At 38.7% G+C, this 26220-nt stretch overlaps 1 protein-coding gene across 1 annotated transcript; it reads left to right on the plus strand.

The window, feature by feature from the left end:
• The first annotated feature begins 41 nt into the window (after nucleotides 1-41).
• Eif2s1 (eukaryotic translation initiation factor 2, subunit 1 alpha) lies at nucleotides 42-24980 on the plus strand. The gene is made up of 8 exons (NM_026114.3): nucleotides 42-150; nucleotides 4496-4737; nucleotides 12534-12613; nucleotides 15062-15213; nucleotides 17921-18027; nucleotides 19102-19199; nucleotides 21228-21371; nucleotides 22761-24980. The coding sequence occupies exons 2-8, from the start codon at nucleotides 4497-4499 to the stop codon at nucleotides 22884-22886; spliced, it is 948 nt and encodes a 315-aa protein (NP_080390.1). The 5' UTR covers nucleotides 42-150; nucleotide 4496; the 3' UTR covers nucleotides 22887-24980.
• The last annotated feature ends 1240 nt before the right edge of the window (nucleotides 24981-26220 follow it).

Here is a 26220-nt window from a genome sequence, read left to right on the forward strand (position 1 = left end):
CGCAGTGAGAGGTGGCTCCGCATGCGCGCTGGGTTGGGCGAAGCGCACGCTGAGGAGCTTCGGCGTCCGGGGTTGGTGTTCCGAGTCTCCTCGTTGCCACTAAGCAGCACGGCGTGGGACCCTACTTCGGGATTCACACATCCACTTCAGGTGACCGGCCCCGCAGCTTGCTCTCCCCGAGGATTCGCCTTGGTTTTGTCCAGTGCGGCTAGGCCCCGGGCTACCCCCCCTTTCCCGTTCTTGCGCGGGAAGTGTCTGGACCCCGTCGCCACCGCCCGCTGGTGATTTCCTGCGCCCTCTCGCCAGCCGGTGTCTGCTCCTGCGAGCCAGAAACGTGGCTGGACGGGCGGAGGAACCCCTGAAGGAACGTGGGCCAAGTAGATTTTTACAGCCTCCTTAAAGATGTCTTGTGGTGGGGAGGCCTCTGGAGAACCCTCGACTCCAGTCCCACTCCTAGTTCAAGACGATTGCTTTTACCGGACCGGAGAATTTGGGCTTTTTTTTTTTTTCTTTCTTTTATCCTTCTTTTCAGCCCCAAGATACTGCCAAAACTTTTCTCTCTGTGGAGACTGAACTTTTCGCCAAAGAAACAATAGGATAAACCACCATATTTAAGTTAAAAAAAAGTCCAAAATGGAACTATTAGTGTTGAGGTCGTTAAGTTTTCGCTCTAGCTGTGCATTTCTGTATGAGTGAATTCCTGGAATTTAAAATCAGCTGTTGAAGTTATTTGCCCTGTTTGGGTAACTGCGAAAATAAAACTGGAGTTTTGTAATTATGGACGCTGAAAGCGTAAAACTTTAGAGTTAAGTGTGTACTCGCATTGGGGCTCTTAAACACCCCCTTATATTTAGGATGCTTTAATTTCCACTAAGGAACAAACATTGTTTCTTGAAGAAAGGGTACATCAGAAAAGTCTTGATTTTTCTCCTCCTCAAGTTGTTGTTAAAGAGGTGGAGACCCTCGACAGTTCATCAAAAATGTCAGTTATGAAATTGTAGTGCTTTTTCTGTGCCTATGATGCCAGATGGTGGGCCCTGATTCTCAAAAGACTTAGTTGTACTAGTAAACTTTAGAGCTGAACAGCGTTTTCCCAGCGTGGTACATTTTATTTTGGAATGTTCATTGCCCATATCTGCTATGGTGACATGACAATGTACCGACTCTAGAAGTTAACAGGGGCAAAATACTAATAATGCAAGGTATTTGAAACTAGCTTTGAAGTGTGTTTTTGTTTGTTTACATCAGAACACATACAGTCTGTATGGCATTAACTACAGAAGTGGGATCCCTTGTGAGAGGTGTGAGGTACACATATCTTTAATCCCAGCACTGAAAATGCTTGAGGCCAGCCAGAGCTGCACAGTGAAACCCTGTCTCTAAAGGGGGGGTGGGAGAGCCCTTAACATTGTCATACTGTGTGTGATACAGGGAAACTTTGTGGATATCAGATTTTGTGTTAAAGACTTGAGTTTAGTTCTTGTTTTTAGTGTATATTATGTATCTGTCTTTGAAGTCACTTATATTTCTGTTCCTTGGTTTCCTGTTAATACTTTTTTGGGCCTTTTCAGAACACCTTGTAATCCTAATTTGTTTTCCCACTAGTACTTAATTCCCTAGGGAGGGATTTTTGTGTCAGAATTGCTTAATACTAAGTAATGACTACCCCCAAAATTGTTTTAACAGATTAAATTGCAAAATGAAAAAAGTCAGAATGCTTTGAAAATTATCAAAAAGGACTGAATAAATTCTTGATTTCTGTTTTATTGACAGAAAAAAAAAAACATGGGCTCTTTTTTAAATAATTGTTTTTATGAATTGATTTAGTCAATCAGCCAACAAGTAAGTTCTTTGTGACACGAATCCCTTTGTAGTTTCAGAATACTTTCTTTCTACTGTAAGTAATATACCATTTCATTATTTACTCCATATTCTGCAAACAGATTTGTGCCTTTTAAAGTAGTGGCCATGTTTCCATTCTGTGTTCTCTTACCCTGTTGCCTGTAACCTTTAACCAGCTGATGAAGACAAAAAGCATCACCTTTTTGGATGCTACTATTTGGAGAAATTTGCTTAATAAATATGACTAGCAGCTTTTAAATCTCCTAGCATTGTTAGACATTTTTCTACAGTGTTTATTTTGATGCTTACTTTGGAAGTCTTTGTTTAATTCCCGAGTTTTCTCTATACAGATATTTGAAAGCATTTGCATTCCCTCCCTTAAGAGAAGCTCTGTTTAAAAAATGGAACTGCTGTTTCCAAATGAGTATTCTAGCTGAGTAGATACTTTCTTTTATTTACTAAATCCCTGTTTTGTTGAGCAGAGGAGAAATGAATCCGCCACATGTTACTTTTAGATAAACAGTACTTTCACTTCTGTCCTGGTAGTTTGGCCGAGTATGTGATACATACGTCCAACACTTGAGTGTCTATCAGGGTTACTTTTTGATCGTGTTAGATGTTGCTAAGATATTTGTTAATATAGTCTAATTTTAAGAGCACAAATAGTTCAAAATTTAATAGGCTCAAATTTTGACTTCCACCACATATCAGTATATAAAGGGGCAAGTTGCTCAGCCTGCACCTCCATTTCCTTATCTTCAAATAGGGAGAACTAGAGAGAACGTGGTATGTCAAAGAGCTAGGCAATGGCCAGATCATGTAATAGTCATACTGATAGAAACAGATGCGCAAGTGCCACATACATCTTCCCAGTTGGTAGTGGGACTATGTGCATGTCTGGTTGTTGGGGGTGGGGGTGTTTGTTTATTTATTTTTCGGGGCAGGGTTTCTCTGTATAGCCCTGGCTGTCCTGGAACTCACTTTGTCAGCCAAGCTGGTCTCAAAACTCATAGATCTGCCTAGAAAGTAAGTTACTAAAATGTCACATTTATTTTCTTAGGCCTTTGGGCGATAGTTACTACCTATCTTCTGAGTTCTGACAACAGTAAGTAGGTTATGATTAATAAGAAAACATAAAAGTCCTCACCTACAATTAAGGTCTCAGGACTTCCTTTTTAAAGTAGAGTGCTAACTGGTATGATTTCCAACATATGGATTATTAAAGAGAAGGTGCTGGGTACTTTGGGTGGATCAAAGGGAATGATTTTAAGTATCTTTAGTGCATGGAGATTAAAAGACACTTGAACTGTAGAGATTTATAAAGCTCTTCTCAAGAATAGGCATATATCAAAATAAAAATAGAAAAACGGGTGATGAAGTACTTCCCTAGGAAGGATAAGGCCCTACCTCATCAAACTGTTGGAGAATAATATAAGTTAGAAATAATGACTGAATTATGTCATTTGGGTTTTGGTTGGTTGTTTTATTTTTGTTTTGTTTTTGGAGACAAGGATTTTCTGGGTAGCCTTGGCTACCCAAAACTCACTGTAGACTGGGCTGGCCTCAGACTCAGTGATCTGCCTGACTCCAATTGCTAAGTGCTGGGATTAAAGGCATGCCCTGCCACCACCACTCAGCCTTAACTCATTTGTTTTAAAAGGAAATAAAATATGAAGTCATTTTTTATTTTATGAGTGTTGTACTTGCATGTATGTCTGTGTACCATGCATGTTCTTGCAGTGCCCACAGAGACCAAAAGAGGGCATCGGATCCCCTTGGATGGGAGTTACAGATTGTGGGCCATCATGTAGGTTCTAGACATGGAATCAGCATTTGCTGGAAGAGCATCTTGTGTTCTCAACCATTGAGGCATCTCTCCAGCCCCTTAATAAAGTTTTATTTTGTGATACTGTAATTTTAGCTACAGTGATTAGACTAGGGGTGCAGCTAATGAGAGGCAAGTCAGGAAAGCTTTGCTTAGTGTGTAAATAGAAACTCGGCATAGTCTGCCGCATCACAGGCAAGATTGTAACATTTGGCTCAACGTTGGTTAAGGTTTAAGTGATCAGTCTTCCCTTTGGACATTATGTGGTAGCTAGCATCTGCCATCTGAGCTGACTTAGACAGAGTAGCTTAGGTAATGTTGAAACTGTGTGATGATGATGCTTCACACACACACACCCATTCCATGATAGTAAAATGTTGGGTGCTGGTTTACTGTATTTTGGGAGTTTGTTTTTGCTTTGCTATTGTTTTGAGATGGCATCTAGGAATATAGCCCGGGCTGTTTTCAAACTCATAATCCTCTGGGTAAGCCTCTAGAGTGTTGATGTACATATATACACCTAGATGCCCTACTTAAGTGGTAATATTCAAATAGTGTTTTAACCTTGACATGTTCCTTTAATCCTTAGGCCTCACGTCACTTTATAGATAGTCATTATTTTTTAATAGTTTCTCTAAAAGTGATTGCCTAAGCATCACAAAAATATGGAGCATATAAAAACTAAAGTTGAGTCCTGGGTATCCATTTTCTGACTTGTAAGAGATGAGACTAATATCAATGTTACTTTGTTCTGTTCCTTCATTGTCAGGGTCTACAACATTGATTATTTTTAGCTTAACACTTTATTTTTGTTTGTTTAAATTTCAGAATGCCGGGGCTAAGTTGTAGATTTTATCAACACAAATTTCCTGAGGTGGAAGATGTAGTGATGGTGAATGTAAGATCCATTGCTGAAATGGGGGCCTATGTCAGCTTGTTGGAATATAATAACATTGAAGGCATGATTCTTCTTAGTGAATTATCCAGACGACGTATCCGTTCTATAAACAAACTGATCCGAATTGGCAGAAATGAATGTGTTGTTGTCATTAGAGTGGATAAAGAAAAAGGTAAGTGAGGAAAAAATAGTTAAGAAATATAAACTATAAAACTAAAGAATTTCTTATTTTAAATTGTTTATTTTTAAAGTATATATTATAAAATACACCTAATTAAACTACTATACTTTGTTAGTTTTCTGAGTCTCAAGAGACAATTAAAGAAAGAAGGTCACTCAAGGATGAGACTTTACTCACAGGGAAATCTAGCCTCTGAACTGAATATCAAAAAGACCCTCTAAAGCATATTTATTAATTGTTCACAAAAGTTATTTTTTTGGCTTAGTTTCTCATACTAAAAGACCCTAATATGTTTCCTGAAGGGACATCCCTCCTTTGCAACTTCAGTCCTTATTGGGTACTGTTTGGACTGTTTGCAGTACTCAATAATTCAAGATATTCAGGTGTGCCAGAACTGACTCTTGTGACCAAAGTTACGCAAAAGCTGTAAAGCTCCTTCAGACAGACAACTCTGTAGCTAACAGAAAACACTGTTTTCTACAATGACTTCTTCAAGATCAGAGTACTTCTAGAAAACTATTTCATTCTACTATTTACGTAGATATAATGATTCTACTAGAATTCTTGCTACATAAGTTCTTTTACATACAAAATAGTTAGAGAAGCACGTGGGGGCTGAGGACATAACCAGTCATTTAAATGCTTGATTACAAGCTGGAAGAGGTGAGTTCAATCCCTGAACCCATATAAAAAGGCCAAGTGTGATAGCATAGGCTGGTAGTCCCGACAACTCTGGGAAAGGTGGAAATCTGGGATTCCAGCCAGCCAGCCTCCTAATTTACTCAGTGAGTGTCTGGCCAATGAGAGACCTTATCTCAAAAATCAAACTGAATAACTCCTGAATACATCCAAGATTCTCCTATAGCCTCAACTGGCATATGGTATATACACATAAAACCACATACCCACATCTGCATATACGCAAGCCATGTTTCATTTGTCTAAAATTTTAAATTTAAAGGGTACTAATTAGCTAACTAAGCAGAAACCTTTTACTATAGTAGTAGTAAGGGGGTTTTGTGGGTGGGGGTTGTTTTTTGTTTGTTTCATCGGTTGGTTTGGTTTGGTTAAGGTTTGGGTTATTATGGTTAGTTGCTTGGTTTTTTAAGACAGGGTTTTGCTGTGTAGCCTAGGCTGGCCTTGAACTCACAGACATCATCCACCTGGCTTTGCTTCCAGAGTGCTGAGATTAAAGGCATGTGCCACCACTGCACAACATGTAGTAGTAGTTTAATTCCAGAGTTAGTTTGTGGCCAAATGACTTGTATTTTTTAGTATTTTAGTAATAAACTAATTATAACCAAGTTCCAAAGAAAGAAACTTAGAGTAGTAATTAACTTATCTTTACTTATAAGGGAGGACCCCTAGAGAACATACCCACTCACCAAGTTCTCAGCACAAAAGTTTATTACCCAAGAGGGACAAGGCACTGTGGGGATTTGCCTCTGGATCAGACAAAAGCAGACAGTAGGTGTTTTAAGAGGACTAGTTTTCTGAGAATAAAAAGGGGAAGTCTATGCAGGGGTCAGTTGATAAGTCCTGATTAGACAAGTTAGCCAGCATAGTCAAATATTTTGTCTCAGGAATGAGTCATTGGCCAAATAAGGGAGTAGACCTTGAGCACTAGCTTTAGGGATGTAATTTAAAGGGAAAGGACAGAACTTGTTTGAATGTTAGTAGGCGTGAATATGAATATATTTGGTGTGGAGTTTTTTTTTCTTGATTTAAAATTAAGTTAGCAATAAAATGACTGGGTTAAATGTAGAAGTGAGATACAAAATTAACAGATTTTAGGAGTTTGTTTGTCCTTCTCCTGCCCACTAGCAGGATTTCTCAGCATAGCCCTGGATGTCTTGAAACTTGCTCTGTAGACCAGGCTGTCCTCAAAATGACTGATCTGCCAGGCTGCCTCCACCTCTGAGTGTCGGGATTAAAGGCATGTACCACAATGCCTGGTGATTTTAGGGATATTTTATATGTTTCAAAAAAGAATTACACTGTATGCATACACACGCGAACTCCAGTAGCTCTAGCAGTTACGGTGTTTGTGTGTTGTCCCCCCAAATCCCAGTCTCTACAAAATCTTTCAGTGCTGAATGAATATCTTTTTTCTTTATGCATCTTTTTTCTGGATTCCATATAAATCATCACCATTGTGAACCCTTCTAAGCATGTTGTATACTACACTATACCATACTTTGTTTTGCTTTATTTTGTTTCGTGTTCTACAGGGCTCTGTGTAGCTCTATCAAACTTACTCTGTAGACTAGACTGGTCTTGAACTCAGAGTTCTGCCTGCCTTTGCCTCTGGGGTGTTGAGATTAAAGACATGCCACCATGCCCAAAAGGAGATCTGTTTTTAATATGAGAAAATTAGATCCTATTGGACAACACTTCTACCATATCAGCTGTAAACTCCAGACATGTATAAAAGTTAACTGTTGAGCTGAAGAGATTGCTCAGCGGTTAAGAGCACTGATTGCTCTTCCAGAGGTCCTGAGTTCAATTCCCAGCAACCACATGGTGGCTCATAATCATCTATAATGAGGATGCCCTCTTCTTGGGTGTCTGATGACAGCAACAGTGTACTCATATACATAAGATAAATAAACCTTTAAAAACAAAGTTAACTGTGTAAGACACAGAAGTCAAAAGGTAAAAGTCCACACTTGGAAGAAAGGAGCTCTGCTGGGTCATTTTTCTGTTTTGTGTTTTCCCCGAGTATATACTGAAGACACTAAGCAGGGTACCTAAGAGCCTGCTATAAAACTTACAGTATTACTTGCTATATCACATAAAACCCTGGGTAGCCACAGCATATGAAAAATGGTAATAATGATAAGGATTAGAACAGTCACTCTCAATTGGGGTCAAATGACCCTTTCACAGGGGTCACCTAAGACTATCAGAAAGCTCAGATATTTACACTGTGATTCATAACAGTAGCAAGATTACAGTTATAAAGTAGCAATGAAAGTAATTTTATAGTTGGGCCACAACATGGACTAAAGGAAGCATAAACTAAATGAATTAAAGGAAGCATTAGTAAAGTACTATTAGATTAGAGAAATAGGAAAGGTCCACAAAAGGAGAACCCTGGTCTTTACATAAATTCTGTCCCAGTCTGTGTGACTCCTGAATTAATAGACAGATAGCCTTCAAGCATCCCTAGGGGTTTAAAATCTGAAGGTTAAAGTTGTTTCCTATTTAAGTCCATTTTGAGTTTAAATAGTTACTTTTTCCTGATGAAACAACTTTTAAAGGAAATTTATAGTAATTCAGAGCCTATCCCAAATGTCATTCATAATGTCAAAAATGTACCCTAAACTGTTAGACATGGGGGGGAATAAAACCAAGCAGTGCCTGGGGGTTGGTTGCTAAGGACCAAATATAATCCAAGTTTGAATTAGGAAACAGGATTTTTTAAGTGGTTTTCCTGCTGCCCAAACACATTAGAAAACTATCTTTTAAAGAATGAACAAAAGGAAATCTTTAAAAAGAAATTAGAGAGCTGGGCAGTGGTGGCGCACGCCTTTAATCCCAGCACTTGGGAGGCAGAGGCAGGCAGATTTCTGAGTTCGAGGCCAGCCTGGTTTACAGAGTGAGTTCCAGGACAGCCAGGACTACACAGAGAAACCCTGTCTGGAAAAAAACAAAACAAAAACAAACAAACAAACAATATATATGTAAAAGAAATTAGGGAAAAAAAACAATATAAAGGAAAGAAAGTGTCAGGGGAAAAGAATACAGATGAAACATCAGCCATGTCTAATTCAAAAGGACTCTGCCAGCAGAAGAGTAAAGCAGCAGAAATGTACTTGAGGGAAATACTAGGCCGGACATGTCTGTTGTAGTGAAATAGCCCTCAAAAACTATAGAAAGAAAGTATGTGGGTATAGTGGGTAGGGATAAAAAGTGTTCTGGTTTATTAGAGATTATTAATAGAGGCCAGGCCTTGGGGGAAAAAAAGCCATGTTAGAATTATGTATCCAGTGATAATACCAAACAACAAAAGTCAAAATTGAGATGCTTTAAAGAGAAACTGGGAATTTACTGCCAAATAGAACTACATTATAGAAATAATAATACTCTTTTAGGCTCGTCTTGGGGTACTTGAAGTGAAAATGTGTTTAATTTTAATACACTCCTTTTTCCCCCTTTCTCTTAATTTCTTACAATGCATTTAGTTGTTTGTCTTATTTGTACCATCAAGATTTAAATTTATGAAAGTAACTGACTTATAACACAAAAGACCAGTATTTTTTTTTTAATTTATTATATGTAAGTACACTGTAGCTGTCTTCAGACACACCAGAAGAGGGCATCAGATCTCATTACGGGTGGTTGTGAGCCACCATGTGGTTGCTGGGATTTGAACTTCGGACCTTCAGAAGAGCAGTCGGGTGCTCTTACCCACTGAGCCATCTCACCAGCCCCAAGACCAGTATTTTTAAAGGAAATTTTTCTTACAATACCCAAAAGGAAAGCATGTCATGACATGCATGGTCACTTAAGGAAGCTCTAGTTTGAGATGTGACAGAAGGAGCTATGAGAAAGAGTAAACCAGTATAGTTGGTTTTGCTTTATTTTTGGTAGTGATGGCAGGGAGTAGACAGATCATATTGGCCTAGGCTGGCTTCAGAATCATAATCTGCCTCCCTAGTGAGGTTATAGACATGATCCACCTCCCGTGGTAGAATCCTGCAGGGTAGGGTGACTGGCAGAGCTGGCCAGTTTGAACACTCCTGGAAGGTATTTGGATAAAGGGGTTGCCAGTAATTTATCCTCCTGACTTGATAATAGGGCAAGTACAATATTGGCATACTGTGTGAGAATAAGTAGATTCCAGACTAGGAGTTTGTATAATATAGACCAATTACTAACTTGTAAGAGTTTGCTGGCCCTGGGAGAGGCTTTCTCACTCAAGCTACTGAGATTGCAAGAATAGGAATATCAGTACATAGAGACTTGCATGGCAACACTCCTAACCCCAGCACTCAGGAGGCAGAAGGAGGCAGGTTTCTGTGAGTTCAGTGCCAACCTGGACTACAGAGTTAGTTCCAAGATAGCCAGGACTACATAGAAAGGTTTATCATCATCATCACAATATAAAAAGCAAAGTGGTGGGATGCCTTTAAACAGCACTCAAAAGGCAAAGGCAAGTGGATCTCTGAGTTGGAGGACAGCCTGGTCTACAGAGTGGGTTCCAGGACAGCCAGTAGAGAAACCCCTACTCAGGCGAATGGGAGGGAGAGACTAGAAGCTAGTCTCATTGGTTTGTGCCTGTGGTTCCATCTAATCAGAAGACAGGTCTAGGTTGTGAGTAGCTTAAAATATTTTTCTATCATGAAATCCTGGGTTTAATCTCTGGTAAAGACAGGGGGGAAAAGAATACAGAGGGAAGGAATAGTTACTGTAATATTACTGGCAATTTTGATTTGTAACTCCATTTCCAGGAGATCCCAAGCCCTCTCCTGGCCCCAGGGTAACAGGCATGCATATGATGCATAGGAATTACATGTAAACATTTAATTATAAGCACCCATACAAATTGAAAACACTTCTAAAAAGTTCTAAAATATACTAAGTTGATTAAGACAAGTGAAAAATGAAAACCAAATTGGACAAAAGGAAAACGAATACTTGAATAATAGATCTGAATCTTATTGTATTAATAATTATACTAAATGTAAATCAAACTCGTATTGAAATTAAAAGGCAAAGATTTATAGACTAGATTTTAAAAAGCAAGACCCAGCAATAATGCTGTCATACTTTACTGAAAATAGGTAGATGGAGCCAGTGGTGTTTGGTATATGTTTTTTATCCCAACACTTGAGGCAGACAGATTTCAGAGTTCATGGCCAGCTTGGTCTACCTAGTAAGGCCTGTTTCAAAAATAAATAAGAAGATGGTAAATGGTATGCTATAGAATATCTGTTAATATCAGATAAAGTAGACAAGAATTAAGCAGGAACATTTTGTAATAACTGTCAATGTGTATGTGCCCACTAGAGATTAGTGATGGGAAGTAAAAATTTTAAATAGATGAATCTATAATTGTAGTTGAAGGTTTAGATAACCTTTAAATAGTTAAATATAAGAGCCACATTCAAAAGTAATTTGTTACAAACTTTGATTTATTCTATATTGTTCTATAATTGTTCTATAAATTTATAGAACATTGTACCCACAAAAAAATTGAACATTTGTTTCAGTATGTTCATGTCATACTTGCTAAAATTATAAGTTGGGTCCTAGTAGAGCTTTAAGTACATTTGAGGGCTGAAATCAAATATGTTCTGATCATAATGAAACTTGCTTGAATCATTATCATTGTATCTTGAGGGAGAAAGCAAACATTTGCTAATTTGAACTCCCATATATTAAGATCACAGAAAATCTTGTTATTATGTTAGAAAAGATGAAAAAGCTAAAGTGATTAGGTTTTTAGTTGAAGAGAAAATGAGACCCTAAGGGTCTACCTCAGTGAATGACCTTGCCTAGGGTGTGATGCTTTGGATTTGAACCCTGGCACCTGAAAGGTAGGGGTAGGGGGTGTCAGGAAAAGAAAAGAGGTGTGATCAAATAGAGCTAGACATGGTGGTTCACACCTTCAGCCCCAAGATAGAAAAGGCAGGCATATATATCTGAGATCAAGACCAGCCTGGGCTATCTTATCTTGTGAGACCATCTTTATTTTTAAAGGCAGCTCATTTGAGCAGTCATAACTCTGTATACTCACACTTATGCACTCAGTTGGTTATCAAAAAGGCTACAGAAGTATCTGAGTGGTAGATGCATTGTCTTTTTAAAAACAACACAGGGACAGTTGGATGTCTATTTGCTAAAAAATATGAACATGTTCTTAACCTTACAAAAGTATCCTAAAATCATAGACCCACATGAAATTTGAAACTAGCTCTTTTAGAAGAAAGCATAAAAGTAAAGTTTTATAACATTTTTTGCTACAATTTCTTAGATTAAAACATTAAAAGCGAATCCATGAGAAGAAAAATTGATAATTTGGACTTCGTTGTTAAAGGCTTAGGTTCTTTGGGAAATACTATTAAGAGAGTGAAATAACAAAAGAAGTCTTTTGTGTGGTTTATTTGCTAAGTGTGGTCTTATGGTGCACTTTTTCTGTGTTCATACCCAGCATAGGATTGTGGCTGTATCTATGGTCTGGATATCTGACAAATTCTTTATAATCTTTCTGAATCCTGGTTTCTTCAGATTGAAAGACCAGCATCTCTGGGAAAGAGAATCTACCATGCAGATTGCTTTAAGGGTTCATTGCGGTGATAAGTTTGAATGAGCCTGGTCTACAAAGTGAAGTTCTAGACAACCAGGGCTACACAAAGAAACTCTGTCTCAAAAAACCAAAAGCAAAAAAAAAAAATAGCCACAAAAAAAAAAAATGTCAATTTTCTGCATTTGCACCTTCTGAGTTTTAGAATTAACAGGCATGTGCCACCATACCTACTTTGACAATAGCCTCTTAATCAAATCATAGTGAATTCTTTACTGTCCTGGTGTTTAGAGAGAGAGATTTAAGTAGTTTTCAATGAAATAATTTTAAATTTTTTCTAAAATAATAAAGAATATATAATTGCCCTGTGATAAAAATATTTCTGAAATCTTATCTAAATCTTTCATAGCAGTATTTTTATCAGTGATTAGTGTAGTAATTATAAGCTTCTCTGTCAGATACTTAATTTGCTAATTACATCATTTTTATATTTATACTTGAGCAAATGAATTTATTTTAAAATATTTTCATACAGGATATATAGATTTGTCAAAAAGAAGAGTTTCTCCAGAGGAAGCAATCAAATGTGAGGACAAATTCACAAAATCCAAAACTGTAAGTTGGTTCTCTTTGTTAGATTTCTTTACTTTGGAGGCTATGGCGATGGCGTGATAGTTAAAGTGCTTGCTCTTCTTGCTAAGGACCCACCCAGGTTTGGATCCAGTACCCACATCTGGCAGCTCACAACTGTCACTCAAGTTCTGAGGATCCAGTGCCCTCTTCTGGCCTTGTTGGGTGTTGTATACACATGTATATACCCACCAAGAGTACACATATACACACAAATAAAAGTAAAAGGTTTTGAGCTGGCATTCGTGGTACATACACCTTTAATTCCTGTGAGTTTGAGACCATCCTAGTTTACAAAGTAATTTCTAGGACAGCAAGGGATATTACACAGAGAAGCCCAGTCTCAGGAAAGATGGGTGGGTGGGTATGTGGGGGGGGAGGAAGAGAGGCATGGATGGAGGAGGGAATGTAGATAGATACGTAGAGATTGATAAGTTTATTTTGTGAATAACTGTTTTGCCTGCATGTATGTGTCTGCACGTGGCTGTGTCTTGTGCACAAGGAGGTCAGAAGATGGTATAGATTCCCTGGAACTGAAGTTACAAATGGTTGTGAGTCACCATGGGTGTGTTGGGAATTGAACTCAGGTCTTTGCAAGGCCAGCAAGTGTTCTTGCCTCCTAAGTGATCTTTCAGTCCCTAATCTTCTGTTTTTCATGACATTATGTTTTCTTTGTCTTTTACTAGTATTTTGGTCCTTTCTGCTGTGTGTTCCTATCTTTGAGATAGAATACCAAGAAAATATTTGAATAAAAATGTTTTTTATTATTATTTTGATTAATCCAGTGTGATAGTTTGACACCTAAAAGCAGTCCTCCAGGCACACCTGTGAGGGATTGTCTTTATTGAGGTTAACCATGTGGAAAGATTTGTCTCGTGAGTGGGACCATTTCCTGAGCCAGGGATGCTGGCCTGGGTGAAGTACAGGGGGCAGGCTAAGCACTAATGTGCATGCATTGAGTCATGATCTCTACTCTTGACTGCTGGTGTGACCAATTTTCTCAGACTTGCCTCTGACCTACTTGTCTGAAATGTAACCTGGTATTGTAAGCCAAATAAAACCTTCCTTCTTTACATTACCTTTGTTAGGCTATTTTATCACAGCAACAGAAGAGACCCAGTAAAATAAATAATGAAAGTTCCACGTACATCAGACCATGATCCAGATCTCTCCTTTCATTTTATGTATTTACACATCTGAAACGTGTAAAAGAAATGTTTTTTTTTTTTTAAAGTTAAACCTCTTTTTTTTAAACTTGTTCAGAAAATATAGTCTGTGAACTAACCCTTTCAGCATTACTTGGCTACATACTGGAAATGCAGAGTGGCAAGCTGTGGTGCTGCCAGTCTCCATTCCCAGCACCCCACACCAGCATAGGAGTTTGTGATCAACTCAACCTACATAGTTGCCACCCTTTCTCAAAAAGACAGACTAGGGTTGTAGTTGAGAGGGAAGAGCATTTACCTAGGGTAGAGAAGGCCCTGGGTTTGGTTGGGTTTTTTGTTTGTTTGTTTTATACTGTCTAAGTAAAAGTGTTATCTTGATCCTGTTTCTACAACACTGCTATAGGCAATTTACAGATTTTTGGTCTCTAGGACATTGTTAAATTGAGTGTTTGCTGGTACATAGCCCTATCTACATGAAAAGCTAAAACTGGAGTTTGGCTTCAGTCTAATCTGGGTAATATAGAAAGCCTCTATTTTCATAAGACAATAGCATAAACAAGAGTATATTTCCAGTGATAAAATTAAACAAGTGGTTTAGGACCTATTCTTACTCAATTTTGATGTGAAACATGAACAACTTATTACATACATGCATACATTTATTTGTTCCTATATGTGCATGGCATGCATATGAGTTGGAAGATCCTTCTGGGGACCAGTTCTCCTACCACCTGGGTCCTGAGGATTGGACTCCAGTCTTCACTCCTGACATTAAGCACCTTTACTGGGCCGTCTCACTAGCTCATGAAATAGCTGCTTAGTTTTCTCTAAATTTGTATTATTCTTAGGGAGTTTGATGGGTAATGGAAGTATAATTGTTAAATGATAAGAGAGCAAAAGAAATAGTAAAATCTCAGTTGTTTCTGTACTTTGAACAGTTTTCCTCTTATAGTGTGGTTTTGTATATATTTGATAATATAAGAGCACTCTTGGTAAGGGAAGATACTAAGTGCCTTGTTGCAAGTGAAGCAAATGCAGGTGTTTAATTTGTTTGAAACCCAAAGTTATGTCATATTTCTGCTTATACCTACTTGAGTTGACTATTGTGAAGGAGTGACTGTTTCTTTATGGAAAGGAATTTGTAGTTAGAAACTTTACTGTTCAGGAATTATTGAAATGAAATGACATCTTCTGTTAAAATACAAAACTGCCTCCTCTTTGTGGCTCTCTTACTTTGGAGTTATTGAGTTCTTCGTTTTACACCTAGGTTTATAGCATTCTTCGCCATGTTGCTGAGGTATTAGAATATACCAAGGATGAGCAGCTGGAGAGCCTGTTCCAGAGGACTGCCTGGGTCTTCGATGACAAGTACAAGAGACCTGGATACGGTGCCTACGATGCTTTTAAGCATGCAGTCTCGTAAGAACACCTTAATTCTGCCTTCCTGTCTCACCTGCTAAGTCTTAGCACACAGATTGATTGCCTGGCATCAGTCATACAATACCCAGACATTAGGTCCTTGTCACTTTTAACTTTAAAAATGTAAAAGGCCAAAGCCGGGCACACACCTTTAATCCCAGCACTCGGGAGGCAGATGCCGGCGGAATTCTGAATTCAAGGACAACCAGGGCTATACAGAGAAACCCTGTCTAGAAAAAAAACAAAAACAAAAAAAAGGGCCATGATGTGAAGGAATGCATGTGGTAGTGAATATATGGTTTTCATGTGCCATATATACATGGTTTTATCTCTTACTACTTTCTTCTACATTTCCATTTCCTCTTCGTGCCTGGATGGTTTCAGGACCACTGTGGACATCTCACCCAAAACAGTGCAGCCTCTTGCTTACTGCACTTGCCCGAATCTTCGTCCCAGGCCACATTAGCTTACCTTCCATGTGGCCGCAAAATTGACCTTTTTATGTAGGTTTGCTTTGCCTCTTTTTGGTTTTTTCGAGACACGGTTTCTCTGTATCACCCTGACTGTCCTGGGGCTCACTTTGTAGACCAGGCTGGCCTCGAACTCAGAAATCTGCCTACCTCTGCCTCCGCCTCCCGAGTGCTGGAATTAAAGGCGTGCACCACCATGCCTGGCTGCTTTGCCTCTTAAAAACCTGTGGTTTTTAAGTATTAGGCTCTGGTTCCAAACCTGGTTTTTTCTGTGTCTTTCCTGGCCTGACTTTGTTATTTAACTTAGAAACACCATGAGATGCCATTTCAAAAACTTTCTTGCCAGTATTATGAGTCTTTGCTGTATTTTTCCTTTGCTTATATCCAGGGTTAAACAGATACTCCTGACTTCTCTGCAATTGTAGATTACTGGCAACTACTAGAAAAAAGTAGTCAGTTGGTGCCTCTGTGTATTCAGGGTCTCAGCTTGTTCTGTGTCTTCATTGCTGCCCCACGCCTGCTCTTGACCAGTTCTTGCTCCCATCTTTGTGGTGTCTGTTTCTCGGTGTTCTTCCTCAGAAGCCCTCTCAGCCGTTCACTCTTGGCTGACTTGCTCACTACCCATCTGCTTCCTTCCAGGCCATTTGAAAAGTTCATTTCTTCTGAACTCCTGGGGTTCACACCCTTCCAGCTCTCAAGCTAATCGTATTCCTGCCAGTTACTCCTGTGCTTGGTTCTTCAGCTTTTTCCTTTATTATTGATTTCTGCTACACAAAAAGAGTTCTCATCCTTACCTTGACTTTTTTATAGGAAGCATCTTGTCCTCTCTAGTAACCATTTATTTACTTCTCCCTGCGTGCTGTCTCTGCATCTTTTCCTTCCATTCCTTCCTAAATGTTAATGCTGCATGACTTCTCACCACTATCTTGAGATTAATTTTCAGCCCTTTGAGGGTTTCTAGATAATAACCTATGAATAGAATTGTTGAATCAGAAGATTGATTTTACAGATATGTACAAATATATCTATTTGATTTTGCCAATTTGCATTCCAAATTAGTTCTGTTGTTTATATTCTCCTAGCAACTATGTAGATAGATATTGCTGTTTTCCCTCATCTTTACTATCATCTGATAAAAATCTCAGATTTTTTTTCCTTTTGCCATAATTGATTTGCTTGACACTGCTTATTCATCAGGTCAACAGCTTTGTGTATTTATTGATTGTAAATGTCAGTCTGTGTTTGTCTCTCTCAATCATCATGTGACAGTGTTGATGTTTCTCTCAGTTCTCAGTTTGTCTTGTACAAGCTAATTGAAAAGTTCCCTACACACACATTCTTTCACTTTTCATTTCCTTTTACACATACTAAATTTTCTGTCACCTTTTGCCTCTGCTTATTGGTGTCTCCTGTTCCTTGTTATGTTTTGTTTTTCTTCCTTCCCCCTCCCCGTTATGTTTTGTTTTTCTTCCTTCCCCCTGCCCCGCCCCCTTATTCAGTTAACAATGGAATGTTAGCTAAGCCTTTCCCTGATCCAAGTCTTGGACACTTTGGGAGGATTAAGTGAAATGCTGGTTTCTGCATGAAGCCCTTCCTGACCTCCCTGGCAGTAAATGTCGTCCTGTTCCAGTACCCAAGTGCTGTTTCCAAGCTAGATTCTAAGGCCCTGAAATAGAGATTACTCAGAAGTACTTAAGTCAATTGTAATGGAGTGTCAGGTTTATATTAGAAGTATTTATTGAATTGCTTATTTTAGCAAGATCTCCAAAAATTTTTGTTTTGATAATCAGTTTTCTGTTTGTCATAGACTTTATTTGCATTGCTTCATGTAATACAATTCTATGAGACATTGTTGCATCTATGAGACCCTGTTTGAATTTTTTTTTAAGATTTATTTGTGTCTATGAGCACTCTATTTGTATGTGTGCCTGCACATCAGAAGAGAGCACTAGATAGACGAGAGCAGATCCCACTGTAGATGGTTGTGAGCCACCATGTAGTGGCTGGGCTTCTGGAGGAACAACCAGTGTTCTTAACCACTGAGCCATTTCTCCAACCTAGCGTACACATTTGGAAAGAGAAAAGAACACATAATTAAAATTATACAAGGTCAGAATTTTAACTTTCATGTAGAAATGAGTACTTCATTGTTATGTGTATTGCCCTGTGGGGTATGTTTGTTTTCACAGTTATTAGTAATATTACCTTGAGAGTTCTTGTTTTGTTTTTTTTCTCAGAGACCCATCTATCTTGGATAGTTTAGATTTGAATGAAGATGAAAGAGAAGTACTCATTAATAATATCAATAGGCGTTTGACCCCACAAGCGGTCAAAATTCGAGCAGGTAAATGGCTTCTGAACGACATTAAATATTGTACATGCCTGAGCAAGCTGCTAAGTGATGAGACTTACTAAAACATGTTGCTACATCAACAACTATACGTTTTTCTAAAATTGGTGTTTGTTTGTTTGTTTGGTAATAAACTTTAAGGTGTTTTGGGTTGTTTTTGCAAAGTTGGGGGGAGAGTTATTTGACTGCTTTGGGGTTTTGTTTTGGCTCTTATAATCAAACCAGGGCTTCATACACACTGGATAATTACTGTGCCACAGTCTCATGTCCTTGACCCAAGAAATTACTACTTCTACAAAACCAGATGTATACACAAATGAAATAGTCCTAGAAGGTTAACTAACTGTAATTCAGCCCTTTAATAAGGAAGTATTATTTTGCCTTTGTTTACAATTTAAAATATTTCAACAGGACAGTGGTATCATTCCATGCCTTTGTATTGATCCTATGCTAATTGTCTGGACATTCTTCCTGTACAGATAACTAAGGCAAAGTCAAGTAACCCTTTCACAGGAGTCACATATCCGATATCTACATTAAAATTCACAACAGCAACATTACAGTTAAATGAAGTTGCAATGAAATAATTTTATGGTTGGGGTCACCACATGAGGAACCTGTATTAAAGGGTCCCAGCATTAGGAAGGTTGAAAACCAGGGGTCTAAGAGGTAGAGGTTTATAAACAGGGTGGACCATATTCTTAGCATTTGGGAAGCCCTGGGGTCTCTCCCCAGCTAGCACCAGCCCCCAGTAAAGATGCATAGATGTTAACATTTCCTCTTCAAGAACAGACGTTATCAAATTTTCTTAATTACAAGAATATATACTTAACATCTATACAGGTATTCTAAAAGATCTGCTGGGTCAGTACTGACAGGATGGCTCAGCAAGTAAAGCCACTCGCTACTAGGCCTAAATACCTGAGTTCAAACCCAGGGCCTACATGGTGGAAAGACCAAGTTGCTGAACCAAAGGGTGTGCAGTTTCTAAATACTTCTAGACAATTTGGTGTCACAGTGTATCTTTCCTTGGTGTCATTTCTGGTTTTTTAATTTTTGTAATTTTAGATATTGAAGTAGCTTGCTATGGTTATGAAGGCATTGATGCTGTAAAAGAAGCCCTGAGGGCAGGTTTGAATTGTTCTACAGAAACCATGCCCATCAAGGTAAGTTGCGTGTTTTCAGATACTTGTGGTCAAACTGTGTGTTAGCAGTTGAGCCCAGGGCCACTAAGTCATGGTTCTAATCTTTTCCCCTTTTGGCTGGTCATGTTGGGTAGAAAAGTACAGCTCCATGATAAAGTGCATACCTGGCATGTTCAGTGCCCAGAGGGTTGGGGTCCGAAAATCTAAAACAACCCAAGCAGTCACAAGAGTCCAGCAAAGTGAGATCTTTATTTGACCTAGGTAACAAAAACTGACCGGTCAGGAGCTGACTGTGTCCTTGAACATTCATCTCAGTGAGTATTTAAGTAGATGAAAAAATGTATTGGACTCAGACCACCACTGATCAGGGCCACAGAACAGACTTGGGAGGTAAACCCACGACCCCTGAACCAGAATGTCATAGAATTTTTAAGCTTCAAAACCACAAACATCTATCTATGCCAGGTTATCCCTCCATCCAGGGTTTAGGGATAAGGGACTTCCTTAGGAATGTGTTTTCGTGGTACACTTACCCTGTTCTAATATGTTGGGTTGTTCAACTGTGGTGGGGCAACTTACCTAGCATTCATGCCTCAGCTTGACGAACAAGATGTTAGTTTCCCACATACATGTCTTTCTGCCAAGCAGGACATCAGTTTCCCAGGGAGGTCTTAAGGACTTAAACTTTATTTAACCCCTATTCAAAATGGAAGTTTTATTCAATATCACGCCATTCTAGTTCCTTCTTATAATAGTTTTCTAAAAACAAAACAAAAGTATCATGGAGATTGAAGAGCCAACACAGGGGGCTAAAAGCTATTACTCTTGCAGAAGATCTGAGTTCGGTGTCATGTCGTTTTTAGTTGATATTTCTGGGGGGTTATTTGCAGTTAATGGCTTTTCGTTGGCGCTCCCATCATAGTGAATATAGAGGGTTTCTATTATTAGTGGACCAGCAATATTAAATCTTCTTTACAGTAAGAAGTTACAGTGCCCAAAATGCTTGTAGTGCCTTGGGAGGCAACATTTTTTTTTTAACAACGTACATTCAACTGGATGGTTGTTACTCAAAGTTTCTTGGAAGGATTTTTCTATCAATTTAGAGATAATTCACCTTTTTCGTTTTTATGATTTATTTATAGCCAGGCATGGTGACACATGCCTTTAATCCCAGCATTGGGGAAGCAGAGGCAGGCAGGTCTCTGTGAACTCAAGGACAGATTGGCCTACCTAGTGAAAGGGTCTCCTTTATGTGTGTGTTTGCCTGTATATGTACCATGTCCATGCCTGGTGCCCACAGAGACCAGAAGAGAGTGTCAGATCCTCTAAAACTGAAGTTACAGATGGTTGTGAGTCACTGTGTGGATGTTGAGAACCAAACTAGCATCCTCTGCAAAAGCAACAAATGTTCTTAACCACGGAGCCATCTTCCCAACCTCAGTTACCCATTATTCTGATGACAACCACCAGAAGCACCCAATAGTTATAATTCTTCATATTCAGTGTTGCAGTGAGCTGTATATATGTACTAGATGAGATCACTGCATCAGTGGTCTGACTACATGTGATGGTTAGTGTTGGTTTACAACTTGACAGACTTAGAATTCTCCTGGGTATGTCTGTGCAAGATCATCTTAATTATGTTATTGAGGTACACTGACCCACCCACTATGAAGGACACCATTCTCTGAATGGATCCTTAACTGTAGAAATGGAGAGGGAACTGAATAGATTGAATGCATGCATTCATTTCTGTCTTCTGACTTTGGACATAATGTGACTGACTAACTCCCACTGCCTTGACTTTATGCCATGATGAGCTATGCTTTGAATTGTGAGCTAAAATAAATCCTTCCTCCTGTAAATTGCTTTTGTTAGAGTATTTCATCACCTCAATGAGAAAAAATCCTAAGGGAATGTATTAATAAACTGGTCTAGAGACCTGGGAGGCAGGTCAAGATGATTTCTTCATGTAGCAAATTAACAAAGCAATTTTTTAATATCCTGGGTAAGTATAATCATAACTTCATTTTTGTCTTTCTCCTTTAGATTAATCTAATAGCTCCACCCAGGTATGTGATGACAACAACGACCCTGGAGAGGACAGAAGGCCTGTCTGTCCTCAATCAGGCTATGGCAGTTATCAAAGAGAAGATCGAGGAGAAGAGGGGCGTCTTCAATGTTCAGATGGAGGTGAGATCAGGATCTTACTTTTTATTTTGTTTTTAATGCTTTTGCTTTGTTTTTTGCTTTTGATACAGGATTCCATGTAGTCAGGGCTAGTTTTCAGCTCACTTTGTAGTCAAGGCTAGCCTTGAACTGCCTGATGACTGCCTATCTACTTAACTTCATTTTTTTTTTTTAGTATGTATGCCCAGGTACACTGACCCCTGGGTGCACATATGAAGGTCAGATTAGTGTTGGATATCCTTTATCTTGTTTTCTTGAGACTCCCTGAACCTAGAGCTGAAGATGCCCCTGTCATCACTCCTACCTCTAGGTCACAGGTACATTCCACTATGTCCAGCTTTACCTATGGCTGGTGGTAGGGCTTATGCAGAAATTACTTCACCTTTTCAACTTCTTAGTGCTTTTGAAAATGTCAGATAGGGTGCCAGCAAAAAATGGCTCAGTAGTAAAGGCCCTGGCTGCCAAACATGGTGACTTAGAATCTGGTGTCCAGGACCTTTATGTTAGAGAAAATGACTCCTAAAATTTGAAAAGCACACCGTGGCAATGCATTCCCACACACACAAGTATTGTCGTTTGGATGTGATTGAGTTGGATGTGATGGTTTGTGCCGATTGTCTCTGCACTTGGGAAACTGAGACCAGAATGATTGCCTGAAGTTCAGAGGCTGCCTTATCAGCATATCAAAGCTACCTGCCCAGTCACATATAGTTGGGAATAAAAAATTTGAGTAATTGTTTGTACAGAATATTTCTAAAAAGGGTTTTGTCTGTAATAAAACACTGTTAGCACTGGAATGCCATATGGGATAGACATTTGTGCTAGTGCTGGGGTTTTCCCCTCATGGAGAAAAATTTGCTGGGCATAGTATGACACAAACCTATAATTTCAGCATTGGGAGGCAGAGGCAGAAGTACTGGCTTGTTATTTACATAGGGAATCCTGTTTCAAACATAAAATAATCTGTCTTTCTCTCAATATGAACAAGACCTAATTTCCATATGCTGTATATCTGTGTGTATAGATGTTTCGATCTCTGAGGAAGGATAATAATTTATCTGGAGCCCAAAATATTCATTTTAAAAAAAAACAAAAAAACAACAGGCCATTTGGTGGTCTTCTGCTGTGATCAGTGAACTCGTTTTCAGTTGAGCTTATTAAAATGGCAGGAAGTATTATTCCACTGTAGTGTATACTGCTTCCTTGGATGGTCTTGAATTTTCTTAACTTTCAGCTGATAGAACTTATTCAGTGGTGAGTCAGCACAGGTATGACTGAATTTTGTTAGAAATGAATTTTTTGTTGTTAAATTTTAAACATTGGTCAGTAATACTATTGAAGTCAAATCTACTCTGCTGTTTACTTTATTTTGAAATTGTGCCTCTTCCACAGCCCAAAGTGGTCACAGATACAGATGAGACTGAACTTGCAAGGCAGCTGGAACGGCTGGAGAGAGAAAATGCAGAAGTGGATGGAGATGATGATGCAGAAGAAATGGAAGCCAAAGCTGAAGATTAACGTTTTGGCAAACAGTCCAATTTAAGGAGTACGAAGCAGCCCTTCCTGGCTGTCAACCCTAGACTTGAGAGTTTTCCAGTATTGAAAACTTCAAAGCTGAATATTTTTATTTCCAAGTATTTAAGTATTCAACAAGCCAGAATCTAAATGCCCTCCTTCATGTCAGCTGTTTCCACATAGTGGCTCTAACACCTCAAGCATTTTTCAAGGGAGTGGCTTGATTTGACCAGAGACAAATCTTAAACAGCAGTCCTAATATTGGGCCTACAGTTTCCATTTCTCATGTCTCTGGAATGGCACCCTTATGGTTCAGAGATTTACCAGGGACTCCAAACACAAACAATCCCAATCTTTCTATATAAAATGTATTCAAGCAAACATCAAATAAATTTCTGGGATATTTAATTGTAGGCTTCTTCCTTCTTGTCACAAGTTAAAGCCAATCTGAATGCTCAGATCCTAATTATCTTCATATGGTAGAACTCAATGGGCAAGTAACTAAATGACTTATGCAGGAACAGACTCTCCAAAGGAATGTTAGAGAAGAAATTAGGAATTTGACCCCTGGTAGAGAAAAACCTTGAAATCAATTAAAGATTTATGTGCCTGTTAACTTACTTGAAAGCAGTGATAACTTGTGTGAGAAGTCATCACACTCAGTCCCTTTGGTTTATTCTAAGCTACTTACCTTGAATTCATAATTCAAGGGGTATTTTAATGTGCTGCTGCTTTGATGGAGTTATTTTGAGCAGCATCACCCATCTGAAGGGGACAGTTTCCTCTATCTGGTAGGTGCTACCTAATTCTTGAGTTGTGTGTATGTGTGTGTGTGTGTGTATATATACATACATGGTTTTATATATATATAAACCACACATGATGTGATTTAACAAAATTTTTAATCCCATTTTTACCTTCTCAAACTAGCTACTTTAAAGGTTAATGTGCAAAATAATTTTTTCAAATAACACAAAGTTACAGCTACAATATCACATGTAGAAAGTCTTCATTTAGTTTGGCATGCTTATCTTAGGATATGTATACTATTTATTATCTGTAAGCAAACTTGAAACTAAGTCAGTCCAGGACTAGACATCATGGGAAGAGTTCTAGAGTTGGGTACAGAAGCACATGCTGATGGCTCCAGTACTTGGAAAGTTGAGGAGGGAAAATTCCTTGAGCCAAGAGTTGCTGATCAGCCTGGACAACCACTGCAAGACTCTGTATCAAAAGGATTGGAAATTAGAATGTTGAGAGATGTTTTATGCCATTTATGAAAGTTCTTTTGTTTAATCTACTGGTCTAACCTTGTGTGACCCATTTCCGAGGAGCCATGCTTGCTAGTCTGCATACCATGTTGCTAGTATTTAGGGACTCTGAATGTACTCCAGATTGGCTGACTACAGCAGTGGTTCTCAACCTTCCTAATGCTGGGACCTGTCGATACAGGTCTTCACATTGAGGTGACCCCCCAACCATAAAGTTATTTTTGTTACCACTTCATAACTTTAATTTTGCTACTATTATGAATCATAATATAAATATCTGGTTTTTGATGGTCTAGAACAACCACTGGTCATGCATCAAGAAGCAAGTTTAGGGCCAGGTATGGTAGTGCATGCCTTTAGTCCCATCATAGACAGTGGCAGTTGGATCTCTGAGTTCAAGGCATAGCTGGTCTATATATACCAAGTTACAGGTCACCTAAGACTGCATAGTGAGACTGTCTCAATTTTTTTTTCAAGTTTATAAAAGAACATGAAGGTGTTACCAAAGCTGCAATAGTAACTGTAATCTCAGATAATTCAGAGACAGAATACACATATTTTAAGGATTTAGAAATATAGCTAAGTTGGCCTGGTGCATAGCTAGCAAGTCAAGGCCCTGGGATCAATCCCCATTACCACAGAAGAAAAAATGTATTATCAAGTATAGCAAGCGCCCTTTTCCTAGGGATTGTTTACTGAAAAGTTTTATATTTAAGAGAACAATTTAGTCAGGTTGGTGGCATATATCTTTAATTCCAGTACTTGGGAGGCTAGCCTAGTTTTCAAAGCAAGTTCCAGCGCTGTTACACAGAGAAACCCTGTCTCCAAAAAAAAATTTAAGCCAGCCAGCCATGGTAGTGCACACCTTAAATCAGAGCAGTCTCAAGACTGGGTCTACAAAGCAAGTTCCAAATCAGCCAGGCTACACAGAGAAACACTGTCTCAAAGAATTAGAAATAGCTTATGGCTCCGTGATAGATTTTAATCTATCTGAGCTTTGTTGCTAGGTTCTACAGTTGTGTAAAATGCTGACTAGCCTGGGAGATCAATACTGCAGTGATCCTGTGATGAAAAGAACAAACTAAGACACATTAGGCCAGGCAGACTCACCCAGCTGTGAGACTGAACAGTGTAAACAACACACAGAACTTACATATCTTGGTTCTCCCACCAAAGCCTTCTCATTAAAAATGCTAATAGTTCTGTTTTCCTTCTGCCATCGATTACAGTCATATGGTCCTTAATTTATACAACAAAATAAATAGACTTCATGACTCCTAACAATGATTTGAAACTAACTAAAACGAAACATTGAAACTGCTTTTTTTAATTAGTTTTATAACCAAACATAGCCAATTTTCATGAATATGTTCCAAGTTTTGGGGGGTTTATTTTGTTTGGTTGATTGGGGTTGTGTGTGGGGGGGGGTATTTCAAGATGTTCAGGTTCTTAACTGGAGCTCTAGAGATGTGCTGATCTTTGGGCCACTACTTAGCTATTGTACACCAGCCCATTTGTGTCCTGGGCATTTTTTTTTTTTTTTTTTTACAACGAGAACAATTAAAATGAGTAGGCATGAAAAAAAGCTGGGTCTAGCTAGACCTTGCCAGCTCCACTGCTTTGTCTCAAGCCAGTGCTCATCTGTTTTAGAACCCTTGAGAATCCTCTCACCCATAGCTATGGGAAGCAGGAAGCTATCAAGCCAAATGTAGTTTAATTCCGATAAGCACCTGTCAACATTCTAAAAGTAACTCTAGGTACATTAAACCTGGAAAGATGCCAAATGAAAAAAACGGTGCTTGAAAAGGCAGTCTCTTACAAAGTAAGGAGTAAAGGGAGAAACAGACAAGTTCTTGGGATTCCAAACACGGGGTCAGATATTCCAGACGTTAAGAGGAAATCTATTTTAAGAGAAGTTTTTACTTAGACACTTTAGAAATATCCACTCCCCTTAAATGTAAGTCATGTATTTTATCTATTAAAGTCCAAGCCATTGTCCTTGGCAAGAATCCTGGCCATCACTGCCAGATCACTGTATACATTTAATAAAAAATATTTATAAAAAC

The sequence above is a fragment of the Mus musculus genome, chromosome 12 (genome assembly GCF_000001635.26).
Source record: "Mus musculus strain C57BL/6J chromosome 12, GRCm38.p6 C57BL/6J".
Lineage (NCBI taxonomy): Eukaryota > Metazoa > Chordata > Mammalia > Rodentia > Muridae > Mus > Mus musculus.